A 25,689-nucleotide genomic window follows, 5' to 3' on the forward strand; every position below is an offset into this window, starting at 1 on the left:
GAAGAAAGGCCAGTAATGGCTGATTGATAACTCAGTCTGCTGAAAGAAACCTCAACAACTTACAGAAAGTTGTCAAGAGACAGAAAATGGAAACATTTTTGATTGCAGGCCAGAGTTTGACATTTCTGACCTATGGAAAAGATGGAAGTTACTGCTTTTTATTTTTTTAAAGATTTATTTATTTATGCATATAAGAACTGTGGTGCAGGCCACAGGTGCCGGGACAGTTGAGGGAGGGGGTGTGAGAGGATTCACCAGAGCCAGAGTGGGGAGCAGAACTGGTAGATGGACTGAAATACACTGCAGGGGAGCAGCGGGCGAGACAGGAGAGGTCTGCTGTGCCATGTAGGTAGCTCCCTGGCTGGGGATCGAATTCGTGCTACAGTGGCTACTGATAGCTTCATAGTACTGAGATTTAACCCTTGTGCCACCAGGAAAAACGGTATTTCAAAACCACTTTCAAGCACATGTAGAATGAGGAGTTAAATTTAAGAACAGTTCTTTTTTATTATTTTTATTTTTTTTTTATTTTATACATTTTTTAAAAGAAATTTTAGATAAGATTTTCTTTGACCTATCACTGGTTTACGATGCCGTGTCAGCGAGAACAGCTTCATGCTTGTCCATACCTCCTGCTGCTGTGGTTCTAGTGCCTCTACACCATCAAACCGGCCGCCAACCCATCCTTCCAGGCCCCTCTCGCCTTCCCCTCCCCTCTTTTTCTCAAGTTCACGCATTATTTTTACTGTGTTTGTTAGTTCATTTGTTAAGGATAGTTTCGATATAGCTGAAGGGAAAAAAAGTATCTCCAGAATTATGATTCTCAAATGAACTACTAAATGATTGTGGTTTTAATTGTTCCTATGAGCAGGACAGATCACTGCCCGCACACAATCCTGACATCCCTTCCTTCCAGAATGTGCAGAATAAACACAGGAAGTGAACCACTTGGTGGCCCAGGTGATATAACCTGAGTAATACTGCGAGGCATGCTATAAAATCTTAATGATGGAAACTTCAAATGTTTCCTTTGTTCTCTATTATTTTTAAGTTTGGATCCCTAAAGTGTCATTTCTCCCCAGTTTGAGAGTAATGCTATTTTTATTATTGTTTCCTATGGAAACCGTGTCCTCAGGCATGGCAACAGCCCTATCTGAACAGAGAATTATTTATTTAAGCTGGTTTCCCTTGTTGAGCTTTGGATGCCACAAACATGTATTTTATCCCAGTGGGTTCTGTGAGGCTAATCCCTACCCGCTCTTGGAGAATCAGCTAATGCTGCCATAGCCACGGTCCCAGCTGCTAAGCAGCGAAGGAAAACCATTCGATTCCCCCAGAGATCTGTCTGAGGAACCTCAAGTCCTCAGGGACTAATAGATCGCTACAGAAATGATTACCAAGTTGTCAGAAGTTTCCAAATCTGTTTGAGCCAAGCACCAAATAAAGCAGTGGGGCAGGGAAGACACCCAAGCCTCAGGAGTAGCCCGCCATGCTCACTCAGGAGAGAAAGATCTTTCCCTTTGCACAGTGTGCATTTCTCAACATGTATTCATTTTCTTGAACGCTAAGGAATGGGAAGGGTCTAATTGCACCTGTGAATGAGTAGCCAGCATCAAACTATCACTGTCACCCCAAAAAGCTATTAAAAACATCCCCTCCCAATAAAACACTTATTCAAACAATGGAGAATAACCAAAGCAGCCAGGACTTAAAGGGTTAAGATCCTGTGGGGTGGGAGGGAAGCATTGAGATGAGTCACATAGTGGCCACTGCCTTTTCAGGGAATTTGCTGAGGTTGGGAGGCTAGAGATACCCCTTATAAGCATCATGCAGGCACACATCAGACACACTTGCATCATACACACTGTACACATAAAGTACACATGCCACACACATGTGGTCCATGCACACACCCCATGCACATGTGTGATCTGGTGTGGCAGGAGTCTCACTGGACTGGGGGATGAAAACTAGAATTCAGCGCTACTCCACTGAAATCATTTGAGGAGCCACCACCCTAGAGAAGGGATTGCACACCCTGAGCAACTCCCTCTCTAGGCATTGACCTACCCCTCGACTAAACAGAACAGCCCAACAGCTCCCTCCCAGGGAGACGGCTGAGAACTAGAGTTAAAGGAGGGAAATCCTAGCAGTAATTAGAGAAAAAAGACACTACCCTCAAAGGAGCAACAATAAGAACTCCGAGGCATTTTTTTCTATATACTAGTCCCCAAAATGGACATTGAAAATTAAAAGACAATACCATTTACAACAATAGGTAGGAATCAGTCACATAGAGGTGAGAGTTCTCTTTGCTGAACACGCCAAAACATTCCTGAAATAATTTTAAATAGACCCAAAGCAATGGAAGAGATAGCAAGCTCACAAAGACCCAACATTGTGAAGCTGGGGACAGGCACCATCTCATGTTCTACTTCTGAAATTCAGGAGTGTGTATCTTGTGCATCTCGTTGCCAGGGAGTTTGGGAAGGCGGTTTGGAGCTTTCTAGCTCTGCAGTCCAGGAGGGCCCCTGAAGGAGATTAGAAATAAGCACAGAATCAGTGCAACATATCACTGCATAGTCCTCCTAATTCCATCCCTTAGTCATACAGCAAACACCTGCTCAGTGTCTTCTGGGTGAGGTGCTGGGAATACAAAGAAAGACATGCTTCCTGCCTTCAAGGAGTTATTGATCCAGGAAGAGAGAGAAAAGTAACCACTACAACAGGGGGAGTAAGAAGGAGGCTTTTTTCATAAGGGGGGGAGCTAAGGATGCTTCCCCAGAGAGGCCCAAATATACTTGAGTCTTTGACAATCTCATTTCTGCTTAGTTCATCCAATCCCTCTTCATAAAAATCTTGTGAAAGAACTGACAGTGAGTCTTAGTAGCTGAAGGTCAACTTAAGGTTTTAAAAAATGTCCTTACTATTAGATTTTTTTTTCCTAGCCAGTGCATTTTTAAGAAACTTAGCTAAAAATCAGGAATCCTTAGGTGGTCTTTGAAAATAAACAGGCGGATTTCTTTGTTGCGGCAAACCGGTGCTTCCAAAGGATGTGAGCGGGTTAGGGGACAACTGTCCACGGGCATGTCAATGGCACCGCTGCAAGTTGATTTGCACAGTTGACCTAGAGTGAGCTATAGCACCCATGAAGGCGAACATCTCTCCCCCAGAGCTAACTCCATTTCACTGGAATCCACATCACTTAAGTTTCACCATTGCTCAGGGTCACTTGTGTCTGGGTTACACGCTGGCTTCGTCACCAGGCAGTGGGCACAGCAGTCGTGGCCAGGTCTCTGCAACATGCGGTAGATCTTTATTCAAGACGCTGCTTGTAGTTTCTGGGTCCCGGTGTGGGTGCAGTTGGAGATGCCAGGAGATGACTGGCATAAAGTCGAGCTGCCATTCACACGGCACTGGCATGTCTGTCTGTCTCTCTCTTTCTCTCTTTTTTAAGATTTATTTATTTATACAAGAACCGGGGTACAGGCCAGATGCGTGGGAGGGTGAGAAGATTCACCAGAGATAGAGTGGGGATCGGAACAGGCAGACTGACTGAAAAACACTGCTGAGGGGAGCAGCGGGTGAGACAGGAGAGGTCTGCTGTGCCATGTGTGCATCTCTGCGGCCAGAGGAGATCGAACAGGCGCTGCAGAGGCTCCAGAAAGCTTCACAGCGCTGTTCTCAACCGCCTGTGCCACCAGGGAGGCCCACCGGCTTGTCTCTTTGGGGTTTGTTTAATTCTTTGGCTCAGAACATGCCATTTCTTGGGGCCCTCTGAGCAAGTAGGGCCCTGATCCCATCTGGCCCACCGTGCGGGTTCCCACGGCAGCTCCTCCATGGGCTCACAAAAACACAGGAACCCCTCAGCCTCTGGGACACAGGTTTTGGGGAACTGGTGAGGGGTTGGGGATGCCAGATTTTCAAACCTAGCTTTCCTTGTACCTCCAAGTTCAAATGACAACTCTGAGTCTGCTTATACATCTAGAGAAAGAAGAATAATTTTACTTTTCCTTTCATTCATGACCAGTTCTATCAAGCTGAACAGACAAAACTCCTTTCAGCAGTCACTCCGATTTACATCTTGGTTAATTAAATTCTGTCAAATTTGTTAAACTGCGGTTATAAATTGAATACATTCCATTTTCTTTTGAACTACTTCAAATACCTATACTAAGCAGCAAAGCTATTCCAAATACTTAAAAACTGTATTAAAGCTAATAAATTAAACCTATAAACACAGTGACTTGCAAGTTCACTCGAACATTCCAATATTGTTTTAAATGCAATCAAATTTTGGTCCTTAATTTAAATTACTTTCATTACTTAACTACACATTTTAAAGTGGCATCAACGACCAGTCTGGTGTTGTTCTAATATATCCAATGCTCTTATTGCAAACAGTGAAATTGAAGCCCCCCCAGATTTTCTCAACAACTTGATGTATTCCCCAGCTACACGCGAAAGTATGTTGTGATCTGCTTTACTTCCACATCTCCATGCCTGATTCCAATCCCCCCAGGGTTACAAACCCAGTTCACTCAGCAGGGAACGATTCCATCATCCCTCAAAATCCTGGTTGCTTCTTGGGTGTTGGACAGTCCGAGGGGAGACTGCATCGTCCCTGCACCTGCAGGGATGGTGGACAGGGGAGCTTTCTTGTCAAACAACAGGGGGTCTGTGTCCCCACCTGGCAGAGCATGTTCATCCTGAAGCCCTTGGCCTGGGTTCAACAACCGCACTTTCCAATATTCTCCAGCCTCTTTCAACACCGTTGCCCAATGTGGCCCGTAGAAACCTGCCTCCCCCCATGAAGCTTCCATCAACCCTCTCAACCTGCCAGAATTCTTGTCATCGTCCCGCATGGCCAGGCCACAACCCACACACCTTCAGACGCCGTCTGGTGCACTCTGTACCTGTGTGTGCCACTGTCGGACTCCATCACGCCAACATCAGGCCCTCTGATGGGTCCCTCTACAGCCCCTTGCAGGCCCCTTGCAGGAACCCTCCTGAGTTCCCCTCTCACCTCCTGACCTCTGATGTTAAAACAATTAGGGGTAGGTGGTGGGCAAAAAAATCCAAATAGCAATTTTTTTTAAGATGTATTTTTATTTATTCATGCATATAATAACTGGGGTGTAGGCCAGAGGTGTATGTGGGGGGGTGCTGTGAGAGGATTCACCAGAGTCAGAGTGGGGAGCAGACTGGTGGATGGACTGAAATACACTGCTGAGGGGAGCAGCAGGTGAGACAGGAGAGGTCTGCTGCACCATGTGGGTCACCTCCCTGGCTGGGGATCGAACTCGTGCTGCAGAGGCTACAGATAGCTTCATAGTGCTGAGACTTAGCCCCTTGCGCCACCAGGGAGGCCCTCCAAACAGCAATTTTTTGAAAGCTGAAGTTAATGTTGGACCTAATAAATCAACAGCTAGATAGCCAAATAAACGAAGAACATCTATTTATTTTCATTCCAATCTATATTAGAATACTTTCTCTCCTTAGAAATGTTTAATACCATATTTCAAGATCAGGATACGTTGCAGCAAATTTCATCTTCTCCTTCATGTCAGTACAAGATGTTGGAGCCAACAAGTAAAAGCTACAAGATGAAGAGCAAGAAATAGTATTTAATTCATTACAGGCCTCCTTGATTATTTCTGAATTGAAGTCCATGCCTGTACTCTCCAGTTTTATGAGTAAATAAATTCCCATGAGAGGTGGACTTCCCTTGCTTGCAGTCTGGTGGGAATCATTTCATGCAAGAGTCACTGTTTTCAGAGCTTGTGCTGGCTTAGTCTCGCAGTGACCATTTCTTGTTTGTTTTGCTTATTTTAAATTCCTGCAAACTCGTATGAGTATTTTTTAAAAATCCAGGTTCATCTCCTGTCCAAGAACAGGGTCCTGGAATGATGTTGCGGGAGGTATCAGTCACCTGTTCACCACTGAGCACTTGCTGTACTCCAGGGAGCAGGCCTAGCGATGGAGCTACATGTTCCTGGAGTCACTGCAGTGAGAGAAACTGGAGGATAAGCAAACAAACTGCCAGGCCTCCCAGTGGCCAGTCAGACCCACGCAGCCCCCAGTGGGCTCCCACAGCCCCTTCTGCATTCTGGGTCTGCACAGTGGGGCTGTTGTGCTGGGCCCTGAGGCCTGTCCTGCAGAGTAGAATGCTCAGCCCCCGACGGGTGCACCCTGGACCACAGCTTCCTCCTGTGGCCGCAGGCTAGCACCTGCTCCCCAGGTGTGGGCTGACGTGAGCTCCCACAGGTCCAGCACTGGGCCTGGTGCCAAGTGTATGCTTAACAGCATAACACATTCTCCCACCAATACCTATAACCACCCCTTTGTTGCGTCAGGGCACTTGTTCTTGTACACCTTCTCAGCTGTTTGTTTTGGTGAGTTAACCTGTTCCCAGTGTTTTCGTTGTTCAGCCCTAACCCTGTTTTTCCCCCACACCCTCCATTACACCCCTTTGCCCTTTCCCCTACATGCTGCCTCTTACCTCCAGACCTCACTTCATTTATGAAGGCTCCCTAGTTTATAATTATCTGGCTTTGTTTATTCATCTGCTGTGACTCTGTGTTCTGCTCACATACATGAGTCTTTATCTTTCTGACTTGCTTCCTACACATCACGGCCTCGAGCTCCTTCCATTTTGCTTACAAGCCGACATTTCGTCTTTCCTTGTGGCTGAACCGCGTGTGGCTATAGCACATCTTCTTGATCTCATCAACTATCAGTGGGCACTTAGGCTGCTTCCAAGTCCCAGCAATTGAAATAATGCTGCAGGGCCTCGCTGGAGGCGTAAGGGGTTAAGCACCGCACCTATGAAGCAATCTGAAGCCTCTACCAGGGAGCAACCCACATGGCGCAGCAGACCTCTCCTGTCTTGCCCGCTGCTCCCCTCAAGCAGTGTATTTCGTCAGTCTGCCAGTTCTGTTCCCCACTCTGTCTCTGGTGAATCCTCTCCCCCCCCCCACATCTCTGGCCTGTGCCCCAGCTCTTGTATGCATAAATAAATAAATCTTTAAAAAAAGAAAAGAAAAGAAATAATGCTGCAGTCATCACAGTGCAGCATGTGGCTTTTTGAGTTGATGGTTTCGTGTTCCTTGCATAGATGCCTCAAAGTGGGGTTGCTGGGTCACGGTGCTTCTAGTGATTTAAGGTTGGTCCGACTGGCTTTCCAAAATGGCTGCCCCAGTTTCATTCCCACCGACAGAGTATTAGAGCTCCTCTTGCTCCTCATCCTCCCCGGCACCCGTTCAGAGACTTATTAATATGAGCCGTTCTCAAAGGCATGAGATGATGATGTCACATGGAGTTTTAGCCCGAGTCTTCCTTAGAAGTTATGTTGAACATTTTCTCATATACCTATTCACCTTCTGGATATCCTCTTCAGAGAATTGTCTGTTCCAGTCTGCTACACACTTATCAGTTGAGTTGTTCAGGGCTTTTTGTGTGGTTAAGTAAATTTTTTTTTAATTGAATTTTGTAGTCTTTTTTTTTTAAGATTCATTTTATTTATGCATGCATACAAAAACTGGGGTGTAGGCCAGAGTGTGTGTGGGAGGGTAAGAAGTTTCGTCAGAGACAGAATGGGGAGCAGAACAGGCGGATCTACTGAAATACACTGCTGAGGGGAGCAGTGGGTGAGAAAGGCGAGGTCTGCTGTGCCATGTGGGTAGCTCCCTGGCCGGGGATCAAACTCACACTGCAGTGGCTCCAGATAGCTTCATAGTGCTGCATCTTAACCCCTTGTGCCACCAGGGAGGCCTTAAGTACATTTTTTTTATATATCTTGGATATTAATCCCTTGTCTGTTGTGTAATGTGTGAATATTTTCTCCCACTCAGTAAGATGTCTTTTCAATCTACTTATATTTTCTTTTGCTGTGTAAAAGCTTTGTAATTTGAGATAGTTCCAATTGTTTATTTTTGTTTGTATGTCCTTTGCAATTGCGTTGAGTCTCCAAAACCATCTTTATTACTGATGCCACGAAATGTTTTCTTCTATGTATCTTATTGTGATGGTTCTTATATCTATATCCTTAATTCACTTTGAATTAATATACACATTTTTACCTTTTAAATATATGGCTTAGTCACTGGGGCTGCCATAATGGAATATCACAGCTCTGGTGGCTTAAACTACAAAAATTTATTACTGACAGTTCTGGGGTCTGGAAATCCAAAACCAGGGCAGGATTCCAGCTTGCAGACAACCCCCCTCTGCTGTGTCCTCTCTGGGAGCAGAGAGAGCAGGCTCCTTGCTCCTTTTCCTATGAAGATGTTAATCCCCATCACGAGGGCTCAAAGGCTCTGCTTCCAGAAGCCACCACTTGCGGGGGGTTGGGCTTCAATGAGTGGGGTGCTGGGTATAGGGCACAGACATTCAGTTCATAACAGTAAGTTCTCTGAAATTCCACTGGGCTTCATTTTTCGAATAATTCTTGAAAATGAAACATTCCTGAAGACATAAATAGCTGAAACTTCAGGAAGCCCAGCGAAGCATTGCCAAAGCTGCCCTTCTCATCTCCTTGCAGAGAACAAACACCCCTCCAGGGAGAGGCAGGTCATTCTCCACTGGTGCCTTCAGACCCACTGCGCACGTCCTCTGCCTTCCTCTGGGCTCCCAGGACCTCCCAAGGGGTCCCTTTCAGCTGGTTTCTACTGGGGTCGGGTCAATGGGAGGCACCACAGGACGCTGGAGGGCGGGAAGAAGGGGCTGTTCCCTGCTCTCTTCGTGCCTGGGAGCCTGGTTCTGGGAATGGCATCATCCTTCCATGAAGACACCCCCTGCCAGTGACCCCATATCTTAATGTGTCCCCACTCCCCTTCAGGTCCAGGGTTTATAAGAACTTCCCACTTGTAGAGTCTCTGGGTGCCTAGACCACCAGGCTTGCTTAGCTCTGTCCATGCCTCTGTAAAGGGTTCCTTATCGAAGGAATCTTCTGCTGAGTCATCTGAGAGGTATTCTATTTCCTGCTAGGACCCTGGTTGATGGATGTAATTATAAAAAATTTTGCTTTTTTTCCATGCAAACTACTTCCCTATCAGTCATGTTCTTAGTTTAATAAAATATTTTCCATCCTTAAAGCTGGATAGCCACATACAAAAGCATGGAACCAGACCACTCTCTCACACCATACACAGAAATTAACTCCAAATGGATACAAGACTTGGATGTAACACTCGAATCCACAGACCACATAGAAGAAAACGTAGGCAAATGCTCCACAACAGAGGCTTCAGAGAAGTCTGCGGATTTATCTCCAACTTCAATCCAAACAAAAGAGAATATAAACAATTGAGACTATATCAAACTAAAAAGCATCTGCACAACTAAAGAAACTATCACTAAAACAAAAAGATAATCTTCTGAATGCTAGAAAATATTTGCACACCATACATCCAGCAAGGGATTGATATCCAACATCTACAAGAAGCTAACACAACTCAACTAATAGAAAACAACCTTATCAAAAATAGGCAGACAAGTTAAATAGGCACTTCTCCAAGGAAGACACAAAGATGGCCAACAGGCACAAGAAAAAAATTCTCATCGCTTATCACCAGGGAAATGCAAATCAAAACCACAGTGAGATACCATCTCACACCTGTGAGAATGGCCCAGATCAAAAAAGACCAGGAATAAGTGTTGGTGAGGATGTGGAGAAAAAGGAACTTCCAGACGCCGTCAGTGGGACTGTAGACTGGTCCAGCCCCTATGGAAAACATACGGTGTTTTCCCAAAATATTAAAAATGGATATACAATATGACCCAGCAATTCCACATTTTAGTATCCACCAGAGAATACAAAAACACTAATCCAAAGGGATATGTGCACTCCTACGTTCACTGGAGCACTATTTACAATAACCAAGCACCAGAAACACTCTAATGCTCCAAAACAGATAAGCGGATCAGAAAGACATGGTGTGTGTGTAGATATACACGCACATATATAATAGAATACTACTCAGCTATAAAAAAGATGAACTTTTGCTATTTGCAGCAACATGGATAGAACTGGAGGGGATTATCCTAAGGGAAATAAGTCAGGAGAAAGACAAACATCAGATGGTGTCACTTATATGTGGAATATAGAGAAACGAAACAAAGGGCCAGATAAAGTCAAACCAATAATAAATCCTACTATTCTGACTGTAGGACTCAGCCTACCAGAGAAGGAGAGGGAGGGGAGAGAGAAAGGTGGGGTGGGAGCCCAATTGTGTATAGTGGAAGACTGTGGGTGTTTTGGTGGGGGAGGGGTGGTAACAGCTGAAGGGGGAGATCCTCGATCTACAAATCACAAATAACATTGCAAGTCAATGTTGCCGCAATAAAAAAAAATAATAATTTAAACAAATGTTTTCCATCATTAAAAAGAAATTCTGGGGCCTCCCTGGTGGCGCAAGGGGTTAAGCACAGCACCATAAGGCAATCCGCAGCCTCTGCCCGGGTTGGCCAGGGAGAATCCCACATGGGGAAGCAGACCTCTCCTGTCTCGCCCGCTGCTCCCCTCAGCAGTGTGTTTCACTCAGTCTGCCTGTTCCATTCTCCACTCGGTCTCTGGTGAATTCTCTCACCACCCCCACACCTCTGGCCTGTACCCCAGCTCTTGTATGCATAAATAAATACATCTTAAAAAAAAAATTCTGGAGCGCTTCCAACTGGCACGTGTGACTTTTGCAAGGTTGTGATGATACCTGCCTTAAAGGAAATAGTCATTTTTATTATTATTAGGAGGTGAGATTCAGAAATACGGTAAAGGATTTATAATCCTTGCTAATGGCTTGATGGCTTAAAAAATACAGAAAATAGCAAGCTAGAAGTGGTGTGTGCAGGAGCTTGCAGCTGAGCTCTCAAAAGTCATTTTATTGTTGCTCATGTGTGTTCTCACCGCTCCCTCCCAAGACAAAGCCAAATCCTCTTTCTACAGGAATCCAACACTTACCCCTCAGCCAGTGTTTCAAGGTTTCCAGAATGCCCACCCTCAACTCCAGAAATCCTATAAATCGGGGAAATTAGATTACTGTCTGAGCGTTCAATTTTAAATCGCTTATACTGAATGTGAGCAAGGAAATGCCCAGTCACCTTTAAAGCAGAAGGACCCTAGCGTAATTAAGATTTGACTTTAGCTAGACTGCTAAACCATCTCATGCAACAATATGTCAATGAGAAGAGGGCAGCCAACGGAGAACCACAGCGACAGCCCTCAGCTCTGCTCTGGGAGTTACCTTACAGAGGAACGAGCTGAAATAGCTCAGGAAGTCCTAGCAGCCTTACAGTGAGACCAACACCTTAACTTCTCTCAGCCACATACCATTAATAATCAGTCCTTCTAATTCCCATGTTCAAACTTTTTGCTCAACCAGAAACATTTTTTTTAGTCATGTTTTCGTATTTAGTCATGTTTCGTAAAAAGTAATACATGGTTGCTATAGAAAGTACTAGGAAATGTGGACCAAGCCAGGGAGGACATAATACCCTCATGATTTTCTTCTACGCCATTTTTCACAGACATAAATGCACAAACTATATATTAACCAAAATCGAAATATTTCCTCCTGACTGGGGTGTTTTCCAACTTGCTCTTTACTTAGTAATCAATAATGAGCATCTTTTCATGCCAACAATATACCTCTACACAGCAGATTAATGGATATGTATTTTCTTAGGTGGGGCAATTCTATAAAATATTTTACCAGAACTTGATTGCTATTGCACATTTCTTCCATTTCCATCATTTTGCAATTACTTCCAATCCTGCAAGAGACGTGTTGTAGTAAGTCTCTGTTCTTCATTAACCATTTCCCTGCACACATTCCTGAAGGAAGCAAGAGAAGGAAGACTTTTGATGCCTTTTGTCAGATAACTCTTTAGAAAATATTATAATTTTCTAGCTGGTGATAAATCATTAGGTTATTAATTTAATTTGTACTTTTCTGATTACTAAAGAAGCTGATTTTTTATCACAAATTCATTGGAGAACTAAATTTCTTTTTTATCTTTCTATTTATATCCTTCCTATTTATATCCTATTTTTTATTGGAATATCTTATTTATTATAGAGACTTTTATAGTAACAGGGAGATTAACTTTTGTGATTTTTTTCCAGCCTGTTGTTTGCCTTTTATTGCAATATGGTGTTTTAAAGCTCAGATTCAGTTCATGAATTTGACTTTTAAGTAACAGAAAAACCATCCCCAAGGGCTTAGATAAAAAGGGGATTTATTATTGAGCTCACATAATAAACACCTCAAAGAGAGGTAGCTGCTACAACTGTTTGGGTGTTGAGAATGAGAGGATTCACATCCTGTCCGGTCTTGCCCTTCTCTTGCTTGTCACCTTATGGCCACTAAATGGCTGCTGCAGTGCCAGCCATCAAGTCTTTGTTCCAGGTGGAAGGAGAAAGCAGATGCAATACCTGCTGACTCTTGCTTATTATCATCATTGGACAGAAATGGTGACATGACCATTTCCAGCATTAAGGAAGGGCAAAGCTGGGGCCAAGAGGAGGTGGTATCAGGTGAGCAAGCCTACACTGACTGCCCATAGAGTCACTTTAAGATTTGTATTGTCAAGCTGACCTATTTTCATTCCTTGGTTTCATGCTTTGAAATTTTCCCAATTAAAGGATGTATTCCAGTAGATATGTCTCTATATTTTCCTCTCTTATATGGTTTCATTGTAAAATAACATAGAAATCAAGTTTTTTTTCAGATAATCATCTCATTGACCCAACATCATTTTTGGGTTTCCTACACTATTTGACATGTCTTAATTGTTTACTAAGCTATTAGATGCTCTAAGTCCATTTTGGGACCTACTTTTCTGGTCCATGGATCTGGTTAGCTGTTCTTGTGCCATGGCTAGCACTTTAGTTAACATAACTTATGCATTTTGCAGGGCAGGCACTGCAGTGCCCAGAGTTCTGTTTGCTCACCCAGGAAGTGGCTGGTTGAGACACAGCTACGACAGAACAGGGTGTGCAGGGAGCAGCCAGGACCTGTATTATGTGATGACTCTGGAGTAAAGTGCTGGGGCTGGGATTGGGGCATTAGAACTCACTGCACGTCAGCCACTCAACTCATGGGACCGTGTGGCCTTGGTTCCAGAAGGCATGTGACGGGGAGAGCAGGGGCACATGTGCTAAGCTCTGTCCCAGGGCATCCCTGTGTGCAGGTGTTCAGCAATCCATTGTTGCAAAACAACTTCATGTGAGAGAGGGGTGCATTTCTCCAATTCTAGCAAAAAGGCCACAAGGGCTAGAGTTAGCCCCTCTGGGGAGAGGGGGAGGGACTGAGTAGACATCTGGAAGTACAGCTTCAGAGGGGAGAACAGTGGAGTGTCAGAGTGTCAAGGCATAGGGGAGTGGTGAAGACGTGATAAAATATGTAGCAGATCAAGTGGACCGCATCTTCTGTGGGGCTCCTTTGGGGTACTGGTCAATTTATAGATGAGTATCTTTGGGGTCTGGTGATGACCCTCTTTCAAGTCATGAAACATCGAAGTCTTACGCATGGCTCTTCCTAGAGTCGTTTTTCCCAGAAGCTGAGGGTGGGATTGGCCTACAACACGCAACACACCAGTGAGTTTCTCTGGAACATCCTATGCCTGTGACCACAGCACACTGCAGTCCTTTAAGAGAAATGCCGTTCAATGCAGGATGTTCCTAAGCCAAGTGGTGGGGCTCTCCAGTCTGGAGTCAAGATGGACTTGTTGCTGAAAATGAAATGGAATCCTTCCTGTGCACAAGATGATCAGCAGCATGACCCCTCAAGGTCACTCCCATTTTCATAACCATAACTCCGTGAAAAACCACCAAATAAGGATAAATATATAGCAGGGCTCGAAATAGTAAATCTAATTCTACTGTAAGTTGGTCTATTTTGGGTCCGTAACTACACCAATTCAGAATGTGCTCTGGGGCCTGCATTTTTCTTCCTAATTGATTGGAATGAAGTAGATTATTCAAGACTATGTTGGCTTCCCACCCCCAACAAATAGCTCTTTCTTTTCTCTCTTAGAATGTCAAGACTAGCTCTAAGTGTGACATGGGAAAGTGAGATGTTATTTTTGGCTTAAGTAGAATTAAATCTTCGACCTCAAAGTGAAATCTAGTCTCGGATTCAGCCCAGCTATGGAGTGGAGACCATTTTTTGTTCTGACCGTGAGCTGCAAGTGGAAGGAACAGCATTGCTCTCCAGCCTCTGACTGGGTCGGCCTCATTTCTCCAAACTTAGCTAGACTTACAGCGTTTGGGACAGTAGAAAGAATCCTAGCAGTCACTAGTGGATATTTCTCAGACAACAGGCGGGCACACAGGTGTTCAACAATAGGCCCGGGGCCTTGGGGAGACTCACGCTGGCATGTCGGCCTCTAGATGCTTAGAAGCCCCTGGAGCACAGAAACCTGTTGTGTTTGTTTTGTCAAACTTATTTGATCACAAAGTTTCTTCCCCAGGATAACAGTGAGCAGCTTCTGGAAATGGCACACCAGGAAACACGCTTGGAAGACCTGAGGGAGTTTCGCCTCCCTCCTCTCACTGCAGAGGGAACCGAAGCCATGTTAAGAGGTGCAGGGACTGTCACCCCACATTCCTGGCAGGGTGGACGAGGCCATGTCTCCCACACAAGCAGTCGGGTTCTCTCTTTCACCTTGAAAGCGGCATCATGAGCAGCCATGCCCCCAGCACACTGTCTGGAGTTGGAGGGTGTATTTATTTATAGTGCGCTCGGCAGTGAGGCCATCAGATGCCTCGAATGGGTCCTGCACTGTTGACCTAAATAAAGCGCTATCTGCTAAATGGCATGTAATTTTCTCTATAGTAAAATATTTTATCATGCTATATATAATCATATTCTAAAAGGTTATTACTTTTATAGGCAGGAGTAAATCAAAGGGGTCAAAACTTTTAGTAAAACATGTTACTCAGATGGAAGTGTACTGCTCAGGCAGAGGCAACTGCAGGTGTTTTTCTTAAATGCTGAGCGCAATGGCTGGTGAGCTAAAACGATGGAAAATGGCTCAAAGGGCACTTGTATATTTTTTTCCCTCAAAACTAGCTAGTTGGAGCCTGCTGGCACTCTGCAGAAGCTATGTCTGACTTAGTCTCTGAATTCCAAATGTTCTTTGAATCTCTACACACACTTGGCACTTCTCTAACCATGCGATTGCTTCACAGACTCCAACCCTGGATACTTTGGAATCTGCCTCAAGACTTTTTTTCTGCCCTAATACACTGGAGGGAGGAGACCCACTCCTAGCAGCGGGATCTATTTCATTGATTTCTAGCTTTGGAATATTAAACTTCAAATATCCTGTTTCCAAAGCCAACTCTGGCCCATGTAGCAACTTTTTGTGAACCAGAAAATGTGCCTACCTCATGGGCAGCAGCAGTGCCACACCAGGGTTCAGGGCCTGATGAGCAGACACCAGCACAAACACACACACACACACACACACACACACACACACACACACACACACACACACACACACACTAGCTGCAACCATTTGGATGTGTGAATGAGCCCAACATGCTCATCTTTGGGATGTGGGGGACCTGGAGTCCCTGGAGAAAACTCCTACAGACATGGGGGTACATGCCAACCCCACACAGCAGCCCCAGCTGGTAGCGGTTGTTTTTTCTCATCAATGTTATAATGAAACATTAAACAGAAGGATGTTATTTGAGAACCTGCTGTAAAATAATAGTTGATATTCAGAGGAGTGGCCTAATGTGCTACAGATTTCATAAGCAAGAAATGAAAATATTGCTTTAGCCCTTGCTTTGCTTATTAGGACACAAAGCAAAAGAAGGATAGCTGGAAAAGATCTCATTTACAAAAATTGAAACAAAAAAAAAATCCTTTTGTGACATACTCAAAAAATTAAGAGTTATGAGACTATAAGCTCTACTGAACCAAGGTCTGTGGCTTTATTTCACCACAGAAAGGTTGTAAGGTCCTAATAGGTGCTCAGTGAACACTTGCTGAATGGATGAAACTAAAATCAGTCTAAACATAGTGTTTGATCAAGAAGGGTTTCATTATGTAGCCACTCTCTTATCATATATGTGATAGAACCTGTTTTTAAGTCATTTTTGTAATTTATAATTTTTAGCACATCAGAATAGGAAAAGATAAAATAAGCACAATACACATAATAAGCATTAACGACCCAAGTGGTTGATGTCACAGATCTTAATAGTAAATGTGAGGGAAGCGTAAAACTCTGGCAGAACAAGAATGTATAGATGGGAATTTATTTTATCGCTGGCAATGTTAAAACATTTTTCTATGACTGGGTGCACATAGGCTAAAAATAATGTGGCAGGCTACTTTACATTGGCAGGCTACTTGACAATTTATTGTATAAAATGCTCGAACATATGTGACCATATTTGATCCTTCCGTGGAGTTAGAGGAACACAGTGAAAGGAAGCTGTATGCATCCTCTCTTATAAGAAAATATCTAGTGGTTTATGAAATACAACAGCCTTCAAAAAGCTGTCTGATCTAACAGTAACAGTAACAATTAACAGTAACAATTCAACCCTCGCTGGAAAGAGATAAGAAAGACTCTCTACATTAAAGAAAAATGGGTAGGAAGGAACTTATCATGCAACCTTCATTTACTATGATGAAGACAGGCTTATATTAGTCAACCTGGGACAGTTATGGAACACATTTCTAGAGATAAGTGATGAGGCACCGGAAGTGGGTAATGAGACTCAACTTTGGTAGTCTCGCTTCAGCTCGCTCAAGAGGAATTATTACCACACTCACCATTTATATTACACTCTATTGATTGTAGCGCACTTCAAAGGAGCTATAACTCTGGGAATCCAGAGCAGACATTGGGAAGAATTCAAGCAGCTCTGATAGCAGCCCACTGGCAGGACACAAATACCTGTGGGCTGTCAGCCATCCCGGAGTCTGTCCTAAGGAATGAGTCTCTCGCTTTTTCTTCTTTGCTCACTTCCCAGGAGTCTTGTCGCTGAGTATCCTGCTGAAGACTTTGGTGACTTATTCTGGAAACCTACATAATATTTCTATTTCAACATAGAAACCCACCTTTTAAAGAAGGTGAGACATTTTGAAAGTATGTTTCTAGTTTTTCTTCCCTTTTTTTCTTTTCACAAAAATAATACAAATCCCTCATTTAAAAATTTTCAAATGTGATAGACATCTGTAGAAAAGGTTGCTTTGATCAACATTTTGCTTACTAAGCAGGAAGTAGAAAAAATACAGTTAACGGTTTTTACCTCCTCCTCCTTACAAGGCGATCTATGTCAATAATTCACTATAAAATCGGCAGATCATTTTCTCTACACACATTCTTAAGTAAGCAATAACTTTTAAAGACTTCTGCACCAAATTTTTGATAACTATCTTCAACAGTGAGAAGAATGTGAGAAGAATGGCCAATCGGTGACCCTTAACAGATTTTAAAAAGAATCCAACCTTCTATTTCCAACAGGGGGAAACTGATGCTCGGAAGACATATTTTTAAAATAGATGGGGTGAAAGCCTGTCAGTGTTTGGAACTAGCTAGAGCTAGGGCTACCCACATTCTGGGAACTGTAATACTAACAGGTTTCTAACTGTCAAAATGTGAAACAGAATCTACAGGAGCCAAAAGGTTTGAAATAAGTATGTAGTCGATGCATCACTGGTATGAACTTTCAGCTGACTAAAACAAATACCAAAATAGCAACAGTCTGTCTCAGATGAACTTCTTTCCCAGCAGCCTCTTTTGCTTCCAAGACATTTCTATTACATTTTCCTAAAAGGGAATGGTGCTTCCATCAGAACGCCAGTCCTGATCACTTTGCACAGAGCACCAAACTTCTGCTACTTTCTGGCCACTGGTTTCCATGCTTGCGAATGCTCCCTCTTACTGCTTCAGAATCAATGCTCTTGTCCGGAGACTGTGCTCCAAATGATTGCAACTCCTCTGTTGGGGCCTGGTCTCATGCATTACCATGGAAGCCAGTCTACATGTGATTTGGGGGTTCCCTGGCCACCGGCGAGGGTCCCACAAAAAAAATAGGTTTTTTCTTTAAGTATTCTACCTTGAGATACCTTGAATGGGGTTCTCTTTTCAGGGCCAGGGAGCCCCATCCTCACACAGTGCAGGTTTCTCGGACCCTGGAATCATTGTCGCCCAAGTTCTGGGACAGAGCAAAGGCCACAGAGGAATGAGGTTGTAATCCCCAAAATTCCCCTCCCCTCTCCCAACCAGTTCACCTGGCCCAAGAAGCTCTCCGTTCTCTTAGGTCCTCCTATTGTGAGTCTCTATCATGGATCTTCAAAACGCAAATTGCTCATCTAAGGCAAAGGCCACTCTCTGATTTGCTTTAAGTGTCTCTTCTGGCCTCTGTTTACTAGCGAGGTGACCTCACATGTGGGAGCGAGGAAAGCTGTCCTTTACTGTGGGAATTTAGAAAGAAGGTAGAGGATTGTGAGCCTCATCCTTAGCAATAAAAGCAGACAGGAGTCCACAGGATTTGTAGTTAGATCTCAAAAGGAAAACAGACTCTAGAGTGTTGGATATGGTGACTTGCCTAGTTTACTCTTTTGTTCCTTATTGAAAATAATAATATAATCCTTCAAATAAAAAAGTTCTGTGTTTATCTGGGTGGGGAGGGTTGCAAAGTCAGGGAGAGTTAAGGAATCGCACTTTTTCTCTCTAAGCGGTCTTGGATAGCAGACTTTGTTTTTAAAGTTTTTTTAAATTATATTCCCCATACAATTGCACCCCCCTTATTTTGACCCCAATCCCTCTTCTCCCCACCAGCCCCCATAGTGTGTCTCTGGTTTATAGTTGCTTGTTGATTTTGATTTTTTCTTTATTATAGTTATTCTTTTTCCTGGTCCCTTGTTTAGGTTTTCTAGATTCCTGCTATGAGTGAGACCATGCAGATAGTGGACTTCTAAGTGTCCTAGAGGATAGTGTGGATTTTGAGAGGAGTCCACTGTAAGAGTAAATGGAACCAGCTGCATCAGGGAACCTGGGAGACATGCACATTCTCAGGCCCAGCACAAGCCCCATGGAATCAAAAGCATCCTCCGGGGTAAGTCCAGTGAACAAGGCCAAGCATGAGAACCACTGGGCAATGGTGAGGGTTTAAACTGAGCTGCTTGAGATCCTGGGTCTGCCACAAGGCAGTCGTGGGAGTTGAGCAAGTTAGTCTGAGTTAGAGAAGATTACATGAGACCATGTATTTGAAACACTTAGCACAATGCCAGACATAAGAAAGCACTCAATAAATGTTAGCAGCTATTCTCAAAAAGAAGGAAAAGAGCTAAGTCCTAATGACATTCAACAAGTTAGTACAGCGTTTGCCCTTTCAAAGGACCTTATAGTCTTGGGCCTTTTACTTCCAGAGGATCCAAAGTGTAGGTCAATTCTGTGTGATTATCCACTCAGAAATTTGAACAGAGCAGCAGTTCTTAACCTGGTTGAGTTCTTAACCTTAACGAGCTATTGCTAAGTACCATGGAACTTGTAAACTGCCCTGCCTGGACATTCAGAGCCGTAATACTCAGTGATAGGCCCTGGACATCTATATCTTTCAAAATCTCCATAGGCAATGCTGCAAAACAACCCCTGGAAATGAAGGGGTAAGAACTAGAGCTAACGCATATGGAATGTGTATATTGCCAAGCACTATGCTAACCTCTTTATTGACATTGTTGTGCTTAATTCTCACCGCTACCCTATGAGGTAGATTCTATCCGTTTATTTTACAGAAAAGGAAACAGCTAGGGAGAGCCTAAATAATCCAAGCCCACTCTGAGGTCTAGGATCTCCACCTGGGTTTGAAATATTAATTGCATCTAACATATGTATTCATTTATGCATTTATCCAACATTTATTTATTTATTTATTTATTTTCTGAAGATTGATTTATTTATGCATACAAGAGCTGGGGTACAGGCCAGAGGTGTAGGGGGTGAGAGGATTCACCAGAGACAGAGTGGGGAGCAGAACAGGCAGATTGACTGAAATACACTGCTGAGGGGAGCAGTGGGCGAGTCAGGAGAGGTCTGCCGTGCCATGTGGGTAGCTCCCTGGCCGGCGGGGTGTGCAACTCGCACTGCGGAAGCTGGGGACAGCTTCATCGGTTGCATCTTAACCGCTTGCGCCACCAGGGAGGCCCCAACATTTATTTATTACGCATGGTCAGATAATACACTGAGAATCAGGGGCCTGAGGAAGAAGTGCAGCTCTCCGTCCTCATCCTTCGGAAGTCCGCAGCTTATTTTTCCTTCTTCAGAAAGAACAAACGGCAGAAGCCTTGCCTCGGGGTAAACGCTGACATGCGTCGGAGTCCACTGGCTGAAAAGCTGCTCTGCGACCACCAGCCTCCTCCTGTTCACCCGGTTTGCGAACTCGCCTCCCAGCCTGCGAAGACCAGGCGGAGCGCGGGCGCCAGCGCCCCCCGCAGGGGCCGCCCCGGGCCGCGCGCCCCCCCAGGCCGCGCCCCGCGCCCCCGCGCGCCGCCCCCGCTGCCCCGAGGCTCGGGGCCCGGCAGGAGGCGTCGCCGCGAGGGGGCTGCTCCCCTCCCGGGGTAAACCCTTTCACCCACAGGCACGGCTTTGGAGGCGCCCGGGGACGGCCAGGGACGACTCCGGGGTCGGCCTGTGGGGCCCGCGCTGCGATCCCGGGCCGCGGCTCCGGCGCCATCTGCGACGCCTCGGCGCCCCCTAGAGTCGAGGCTGACATCGTTTCGGATAAACAAAGCATTCAAGCGCAGCGATCAGCACCTCGGAGCAGAGAAAGGGCGCTCTGGGGGAGACAGTCTCCGAGGGCCGCGCCCCGGGGTGCGGCCGCGCCCGTCCCTGCGCGGCGGGCGGGGAGGAGACGGCGGCCGAGCGCCGGACCGATGATGCGGTGGCACAGCGGGCGGGGGCAGCGGAACCTTTCTGCTCTGCCTTGCTGTTGCTGCCACCCGGGCCCACTTGGCGCTGGACGCAGTGGAGCAGGTTTATAAAGATGGAGACGGCGGGCCCTGGCGCGGGGGAGCGGGCGCCGGGGCTGGAGCGCCCGGCGCCCGCCGAAGACCCCCTGTTCCTGGTCAAAGGTGCGGTGTGCTGAGCCGCGGCGGCCTGTCCGGGCGAGCCGGGCCGGGACCCTGCTTAGCCTCCTCCCCAAGCCCGCCCTTGACGACCCGAGCCGGGCGCGCGCGAGTGTGGCCCACGGGCGGGCGGCGGGCGGGGCTCCCCGGGCCTGAGCACCTCCTCGCCCCGTCCCGCCCGCGGTGCCCCGCGGGCCCTCCCGTCTCTGAAGCCCACGATCTCCTTTTTCCCGCCCGGGGGAAACTTCGCGCCTCCGAACGAGGGGATCGGGACGGGACACGGGTCCTCGCCCCGCCACTCGGGAGGCGCCTCTGCGCGACCTCGGAACCGTCGGGCCTGAGGCCGCGCAGGCTTCACAGCGTTACCCTTTGCCCTTGGCAAGAACTGCTAAAAATAATATAAGTGATTTTAGATGTAATTTGAATCGTGCGTGTCTGAAACTAGTCTACCTCTTTTTAATTTAAGGTTTTTGTTTTCTTCTCTTCAATCTCTCCCACCGTCCATGCGCTACCACCTCCCCCCCCCCCCCGAACTCTCGGCAGGTGGACTTTTCCTCGGTACCGTCGCTGCAGCGGGCATGCTGGCCGGATTTGGCACAACATTATCACTGGCTAAAAAGAAAAGCCCTGAATGGTTCAATAAGGTTTGTGACACCAAGTGTATACACAGCGTTGTTGTGGTTTACAAATGAATGGCAGCTGCTTAACATGGGAGAAGTGAAGCAACTGTTGAAGCCTTTTCATAGTAGTAAACCTGTACAAGCCTCATGCACATTAATGAGCAGCCTAAAAGAAGTACAGTAGTCCTCTCTTATCTGAGATTTTACTTGCAGTATTACCTGCAAGATTATTGTTAATCTCTTGTGCCTAATTTATAAATTGAACTTTATCATTGGTATGTATTTATAAGAAAAAATAGTACTAAATGAGAGAGAGAGAGTGCGACCTTGGGAGAGCTTGCCCCCATTAGTTTCATCCACTGAGGACTTGGGGCATATTCTCCTTTGGGGGAGGGGGAATGGAAGGGGACTACTGTAATTAATTACTTGCTTTCTTACACGTTAGCAGAACAAGACTAAAAGCTTGTCCAGTACACTTCTTACGCTCAGCGTGACTTCAAATCTAAATGTAGGTGATTCACTGGCAGTTGTAAAGAGCACCAATATTTTGTGTACTATTGGGAAACAGAAAAATGATACCTGTTAAACTCACTGATTGCAGGAGGCATTTTATCTCAGAGGTGTTAAAATGTTGAAGTCCCGGTGTGTCTTTGCATCCTAGTATCTCTGAAAAACAGGTCAGCTCCTTGAAAGCAGAGACCAGGTATGCTTGTACACACCCTAGAAAAGTGCCTGCCACATTGAATAAGAATAAATTTTGGTTAAATGTAAACTATTTAAGGCAGAAAATTCTTATTTCATGAGCATGAATGAGTAGGCTCTCTGCTTTAGTCACAGCTTCCTCGTGTTCCCAATTGATGGAAAATAGTCTTCACATTTACCTGTCCTCCCCACCCCATTTGGATTATTTAGCCATTAATTTAACAGAGGCTACCCTCAGTATGTTTTCTGTGTCACGCACTGTGCTAGCTAGGTGCAAAAGATCCAAAAAAGAATAGAACATATCTATCCCGCAGGAAGTTAGTGTCCAATGTGGAAGAGAAATATTAAATATTCATACAAATAGCTGTATAATTACAGTTTGTTTACTTTGGGAAAATAGTGTTCTATGAAAAATCAGAAACCTGTCAAATTCCCATTCCATTTATATTTATCTTTAATGATCTAATACTCATACTCAAGCATTATGAGTACTGGAATGGCAATAGATCACATTCGAAGTGCATCTGGAACCCCTTGGAATACTTAGGGCTTATATGGAATGTCCCAGGTCACTGTAGTAAGCCTGGTGGTCATTTTCCCCCTCTGTTATTTCAGGGTAGAAGTAGATGTTGTGGCAGAAATAAGTAAAATCTGGCTGATAGTCATGCTTTAACATGAAATATTTGAGCCCCAGTTACCGTGTCAACTTTTGGACCACAGATCTTTCTGAGAATCTGTTGAATGGCAGGGATTTTGTCTTGCAAAAAAGGCACATACCTAACTTTTCCATTCTGTCTTATGTTAGAAAATCAGACCACACATGCCTTGTATAGTGTTGGAGGGTGCTTTTTAAGGCATGGTGAAGGCAGGGTCACCACACTATACTGGCAGGCAGGACATTTCTTCATTGTGTAGCTTAAAAAAAAGCCATCATGCATAAGAAGGTTGAAGCAGTGAGATCATACCAACCTGAGAGACCCCACTGCTGATGTGTTCAGCTTTTATAGCCTGAAACCTTGAGCAAGTCTCTCTACATTAGTGTCCTCATAAGTAAAATGGGGGATAAATTCATAGGAGTAACATGCTTAGCATTTAGTAAGGGAGCATTAATAAAATCACTAACAGTGATACAGTATTTGGAAATACTGACTCCCGGGGAGATTGCAGTCCTGCAGTCTTACCTAAAAATAAGACTGGTGGCCACTTAGCAGTGAAGTAAGGAAACACTTGGCTTTGGTCCTCCTGATCAGACCATATAATTCATCACTGTAACTAGTCTGAATGCTGCTTGTGCAGCTTTATGCATTCAGCATCGATCTGAACAAGGAGCTCGCCATCTATAAGATATCAACATTCTTAAAAACATTACTTTGCCCCCTTTATACTTGTGAGACCCTTATTATTTGTTGTTTGCTTTTTTCAAAAAAAAGATTTATTTATTTATGCATACAAGAGCTGGGATACAGGCCAGAGGTGTGGGGGGTGAGAGGATTCACCAGAGACAGAGTGGGGAACAGAACAGGCGGATCTACTGCAATACACTGCTGAGGGGAGTAGCAGGCGAGTCAGGAGAGGTCTGCTGCGCCATGTGGGTAACTCCCTGGCCAGCCAGGGGATCAAACTCGTGCTGCATTGGCTGTGGACAGCTTCACAGGTTGTGTCTTAACCCCTTACGCCACCAGGGAGGCCCCAGTTGTTTGCTGTTGTTTGCTTTTTATGATGAGCTCCTCCTAACCTGAATGAGTAGACCCTAACCTGTCATCTAGTAAGCATTTGACCAGTGTTCGGGAGGAGTATCTTTAGTTTCCATTTCAGGGTTATATTTTTCAACGAAAATATGCTGCAGCTAACATTTTAAGTTTCCAAATAATAGACCCGGAAGAGATTAAAAATCTGGATCACTGTCCTTCCCAGTGTCTTTGTCTTTTTATTTTATTTTTTTAAAGATGTATTTATTTATATAAGCACTGGGGTACAGGCCAGAGGTGCGGGAGGGTGAGAGGATTCACCAGAGATAGCACAGGGAGCAGAACAGGCAGAAGGACCAAGGTACGCTGCTGAGGGGAGCAGCGGGTGAGACAGGAGAGGTCTGTTGAGCCATGTGGGAATCTTCCTGGCTGGCCTGGAATCAAACCGGTGCTGCAGAGGCTGCGTACAGTTTCACAGCGCTGCACTCAATCCGCTGCGCCACCGGAGAGGCCCTATCTTTGTTTTTTTAAAGCCCCTTCACCGTCCCCACCCATGTTTCCGTGATGGGGCGGTCACTCCTTTATGAAGGATACATTTCATTTTTAATTCTCTAGTCAGGTTCATATGCTGATAGTCAGAATGTTGTTCAATCATTATAAATGTTGATTGTTACCTTAATACTGTGCCTTGAAACGTGGATGGAGGGTCACTGTTCATCTGTTAGTTTCTCAGTAGCTGCCATAAGCTGACTTTCTTTGTGCCATTTTCATATATATTTCAAAGTCCTCACGATGACCTGTATGTGAGAAACCTGTCCTCACCTGTCCAAGTGCAAAGAGACTGGCAGAACAGCCAGAAGCAAGACTTGATTCAACATTCTTGCAAGAGTGGGCGCCAAAGCATAAGATAACCAGGCATCCCAAAACAAATTTCCATTTAGTTTTTATACCTACTATGTAAGTCCCTCCCCCTTGTTTTGTTTCACTGACTGTGGGGTTAACATTCTCCCCCGACATTGCCTAAATCCCTTTCCCCAGTTGGTAATACATTTAACCACCCTTTTTGTTTGTTCCTTTTGGGACCATCTGGCCTGTTTTGTTATCTCAGTGAACCTTAGCTTGATTTTAATATTTTCTTTCACTCATATTTCCAGGCTGCCATATTGGCAGTTCTCTGCTAGAGGGGTGGGAGCCCGTACTTTTCTATTGAACCAGCAGATAGAAGCTGACCAAGCAGCATTCTGTCACTGTATCATTCATCTTTTCTCAAATTTAGATTTCACTCGCCTCTTCTAGGAAGCCCTCTGTATTAAAACTCCCCTTCCTGCAACAGTCAGCAGCAGATCTAGTGGCCCCTTGCTCTGGTCCCAGGTCTGAGTAGACTCTGCCACCACAATTCCTGTTTGGATTATAACTCACTTGTAGGTCTGTCTGCCTCCCCTTCAGCACCCTCTCCCCCTTGCATCTTTGGTCAGGTGGAAGTTGCTCTGTTTACCTGTCTCTTGAGTCCCCAGCACAGCTTCTGTCACAGTGCCTTACATATTTGTCAGAGAAGGTGTGACCCAAGCATGAGTCATGCACACA

At 45.1% G+C, this 25,689-nt stretch overlaps 1 protein-coding gene and 1 long non-coding RNA gene across 6 annotated transcripts in view; one reads left to right on the forward strand and one right to left on the reverse strand.

Moving 5' to 3' along the window:
* The first annotated feature begins 20,913 nt into the window (after positions 1 to 20,913).
* Positions 20,914 to 25,689, forward strand: part of TMEM242 (transmembrane protein 242) — a 33,364-nt gene continuing 28,588 nt past the window's right edge. For 4 of the 5 annotated variants that reach the window (XR_005126961.2, XR_008552820.1, XR_005126960.1 and 1 more), the window contains exons 1-2: positions 20,914 to 21,101; positions 21,639 to 21,739. Coding sequence is in view for 2 of the 5 variants with exons in the window: in XM_054697937.1 (XP_054553912.1) it covers positions 21,014 to 21,101; positions 21,639 to 21,739 (189 nt within the window). In the remaining 3 variants the exon portion in view is untranslated. The remainder of the gene's footprint in view (positions 21,102 to 21,638; positions 21,740 to 25,689) is intronic. The other variant, XM_037520611.2, reaches the window with a different exon arrangement.
* LOC129146254 (uncharacterized) lies at positions 22,243 to 25,595 on the reverse strand. Its single transcript, XR_008552821.1, has 3 exons — positions 25,525 to 25,595; positions 24,780 to 24,902; positions 22,243 to 22,447 (listed from the first exon to the last, which is right to left on the reverse strand). It is a non-coding gene; the product is annotated as an uncharacterized LOC129146254 (long non-coding RNA).

The sequence above is a fragment of the Talpa occidentalis genome, unplaced genomic scaffold (assembly GCF_014898055.3).
Source record: "Talpa occidentalis isolate TD23 unplaced genomic scaffold, MPIMG_talOcc4v2.1 talOcc4.2, whole genome shotgun sequence".
NCBI classification, from domain to species: domain Eukaryota; kingdom Metazoa; phylum Chordata; class Mammalia; order Eulipotyphla; family Talpidae; genus Talpa; species Talpa occidentalis.